Source organism: Miscanthus floridulus, chromosome 3 (assembly GCF_019320115.1).
Source record: "Miscanthus floridulus cultivar M001 chromosome 3, ASM1932011v1, whole genome shotgun sequence".
Taxonomy (NCBI): Eukaryota; Viridiplantae; Streptophyta; class Magnoliopsida; order Poales; family Poaceae; genus Miscanthus; species Miscanthus floridulus.
The window spans coordinates 16492709-16496418 of record NC_089582.1 but is presented as its reverse complement, the minus strand read 5'-3'; the positions used below and the strand labels follow the sequence as shown (position 1 = coordinate 16496418).

At 48.2% G+C, this 3710-nt stretch overlaps 1 protein-coding gene across 1 annotated transcript; it reads left to right on the top strand.

Annotated features, from left to right (window-relative positions):
- Window positions 1–1169: 1169 nt before the first annotated feature.
- Window positions 1170–3368, top strand: LOC136541407 (L-type lectin-domain containing receptor kinase SIT2-like). Its single transcript, XM_066533255.1, has one exon. It carries the CDS (start codon window positions 1177–1179, stop codon window positions 3247–3249), a length of 2073 nt encoding a protein of 690 aa, XP_066389352.1. The 5' UTR covers window positions 1170–1176; the 3' UTR covers window positions 3250–3368.
- The last annotated feature ends 342 nt before the right edge of the window (window positions 3369–3710 follow it).

Below are 3710 nucleotides of genomic sequence, written 5' to 3'. Positions count from 1 at the left end.
AGGGGGCTGCGGTGGGGGAAGGAGGGATGGGAGGGGAGGGGAGGTGGAGGTGGCCACTGTGGCCGGAGTACCAGCCGCCGCGGCCGGCGGCGGCGGTGGCACCCTTGACGGGGAGGAGGCGCGGCCAGCCCTAGATGCAGCACTCACGCACTGCAGCAAGGAGTCCATGGTGGAGGCCGTGCCGCGCTCGCGTGCTCATCCGAGCACGATTGAGGAGGGGAGGGGGAAGTGGATGTAGAGAGGGGAGGGGAGGAGGAGGTGGAGGGCGGGGGAGGTGATCTGAGGGCGCCGGCGCCGGGGAGGCCAGGGGCTCCTAGGGGTTGGGAGCGCATGGGGTGCAAGGCTCCTTGACTTGTACGGAGTGTTGTGGAGTTCGCTCATCAGAGCAAAAATTGGAGTTACTCTATACTCATACAAGAAATAAATAAAAAAGCTCCCTATTCCTTCCATCTCTCGTGTTTAATATTGTGCTTGTGTTCTTGATCGATATAACGATTTCTCAACATGCCTCTGGATAATGCTTAAGGTTGCTGAAAATTTGGACAGAACACAAGGATTAGGTCATTAGCTAGTCAAAATGCGGGGGAGCTTATCTAAAACTGAAACCCAGGTCAAACTGAAACCGAAATTACAGATTTTGTGAGTTATTTACTTTGGCTCATTTTATTTAGTTTCAGCCAGTTTTTGCTCACCCTTAGCAACAATGGAATTGGTTATGAAGTTGAAGACTACGTATACCATATAATCTTTATAAAAAACAAGACGTATATACCAGAGTAATTAAGTCTGTAACAAGTCCACGCTCAGGGACAATTGGCACCCCATTTTTTACAAGGTCAGTATATTTCATAGATGAACTGGAACCGGAACCGGAACTCTGGAAGGTTAATTATCATCCACATGTTTACATTCAAGTCTCGGTTGCCGTGTTGGCTGTGTGGTTATTCCGTCCTATCCTCCACTCCAGGTTCAGAATGAGACTGCAAGTCAGAGACGTGGAACGACCGGCAGGTACAGAAATTTCCACACGATGACAAGACCATCTAAAATTGACAGCCCAGACCAAGCCAAATCCACAACGCGCATTTGTTCGTTAGACTGAAGAGGGCTAAGATTTCACCTACATAAAGGTTACCACATTTGCAGAGTACGCTGCATTACGGCTGCTGCTGTCCAATGATGTTCTCCAAGAGCTTGGCCTTTGCCATTCTGTTCCTGCTCCCGCTCGTCTTTGCCGCCATTGATGAGTTTGTCTTCAATGGGTTCAACGGCACTGCCGGCAGCTGGGTCCTCGACGGTTCGGCCGTGATACTGCCAACCGGCGTCCTCAGCCTCGCTGCCACCAACAGTGTACACAACAACGATGAATCCTTCTACTCTCCAAGCCACGCCTTCTACCCTTCTCCTTTCCAGATGCGAAACCTCACCGACGGCTCCCTCTTGTCCTTCTCCGCCACCTTCGTCTTTGCTATACTTCCTTCCAATCAGTCGCCTTACAGGTTACCGAGAAATGGTGACGGAATTGCCTTTTTCCTCGCCCCAAACACCAGCTTCACCACCTTAAGAACTAGTTACGGCTCCTTTGGTCTTGTTGACATCGATGACAGCGGCAAATCAGCAAACCACCTCCTATATATTGAGCTTGATACCACATACGACTCAATGTTTGACGACATAGATGACAACCATGTCGGCATCAATGTCAACAGCTTGAACTCCTCACGATCCTCTCCGGCAGGCTACTATACGGCTGGTCCGTTCTCAGATTTGCACCCCGTGCGTCTATCCAGCGGCAAAGAGATGCAGGTATGGATAGATTACAACCACGGGCTCAAGCAGCTCAACGTTAGTCTGGCTCCTATTTTCATGCACAAGCCCGAGCACCCTTTGCTATCTCACAACATTAATCTATCACAAGTTTTATTGGACCACATGTATGCTGGCTTCTCATCGTCGTCGCGGGGCAATCATGGTTATTTCATTCTCGGCTGCAGCTTCGTGGTTAATGGGAAGCCTGCACAACTTGACTACTCCAAGCTACCAGTAATTAACACAACTCAAATTGGTGATGATGCGAGGAGGCCCACTTATCGTACCAGTTTCACGACCATAGCTTTTTTTTCGGGCTCAGGACTTGGTCTTGTGTTCGTCATAATACTTGTGGTTGGTACCATAACTGTACGAAAACAATGCTTCAGGTACCAGGAGATCCTCGAGGAATGGGAGCGTGACTTCGGGCCCCATCGGTTCACGTATAAGGATCTATTCCATGCCACCGATGGCTTCAAAGACAATCAGTTGCTTGGAGCAGGAGGGTTTGGGAAGGTGTACAAAGGAGTCCTTCCGTCATCAAAGTTGGAAGTTGCAGTAAAGGTCATGTCCCATGACTCAAAGCAAGGGATGAAAGAGTTCATTGCAGAGGTTGTAAGTATGGGCCACCTACGGCATCGTAATCTTGTGCAATTACTTGGGTATTGTCGTCGGAAAGGTGAACTGCTGCTAGTATACGAGTACATGTCAAATGGCAGCCTCGATAAGCACTTGTATGATCTAGAGATGCCTTGCTTGGGTTGGGCTCACAGGTTTGAGATCATCAAGGGTGTTGCATCAGGTCTGCTTTATCTCCACGAGGACTGGGATCTGGTTGTCATACACCGGGATGTCAAGGCAAGCAACGTGCTACTTGACAGAGAGATGAATGGACGACTAGGTGACTTTGGTCTAGCTAGGTTGCATGACCATGGTGTTGAGGCACACACAACATGTGTTGCAGGAACTAGAGGCTACATCTCCCCGGAATTAGCAAGGCTTGGAAAGGCCACAAAAGCAACAGATGTGTTTGCATTTGGCGCATTCATCCTGGAAGTCGCATGTGGCAGGCGGCCGATCTGGGTGAATTCCCGTGGTGAACCTCAAGTCCTCATGGATTTCGTGCTCAGGTTTTGGCAGCGTGATTTGGTTGTATGCATGATGGATCCTAGGTTGGGAGATGAATATGTGATGGAGGAGGCAGAGCTGGTGCTGAAGTTTGGGCTTCTTTGCTCACACCCATCCCCAGTCAGCAGGCCAAGCATGAGGCTTGTCATGCAGTATCTATGTGGTGACGCTCCATTTCCAGAGATGCCAGATGCTTATCTGAACATCAGGAGCATCAGTGAGCTGCACGACAATGAAATTGTCTCTGGTGAATACGATGTCCAGTATACCTCGGTTCAGACCAGTATAAGCAGTCTCTCAGGAGGGAGATGAAATTGTCATGCAGTAGGATGAGTTATTTGGAAAAGAGTAGAACTAGGCCGGGTGTTGCTTCATATATAGTTGTATTGTTGTACTGTTTTATCTCTTATGAATATCAATGATCCCCCTTTCCTTTAGCAGTTCTGATCTCCATGCAATTCCTCTCCTTTTGCTCCACACCACACCATTTTAGGGTCTATTTGGTTTAGCTATGGACCGTGAACAAGATGTTGTGAGCTGTGAAAAAGCTGCTATGAATTATATGCAGTGAAAAGCATGTAGGTTGTTTGGTTAAAATAACTATAAAACATACCCTCATCTCTTTATCTCCATTGAAACAATTGTATTATTTCCACCCATTTGGAAAAACTGAAAGCTAAAAGCCAACTTCAGGGTCAAAGGTGCTACGAAAATTGTACTATGTGGAAGCAGCTGCTTCTGGTTCTACCTATTTGGTTGACTTTCTACTTTTT

Excerpts from the sequence above, each read along its gene's own strand:
- LOC136541407 (XM_066533255.1), top strand. The coding sequence starts at position 1,177 with ATGATGTTCTCCAAGAGCTTGGCCTTTGCCATTCTGTTCCTGCTCCCG.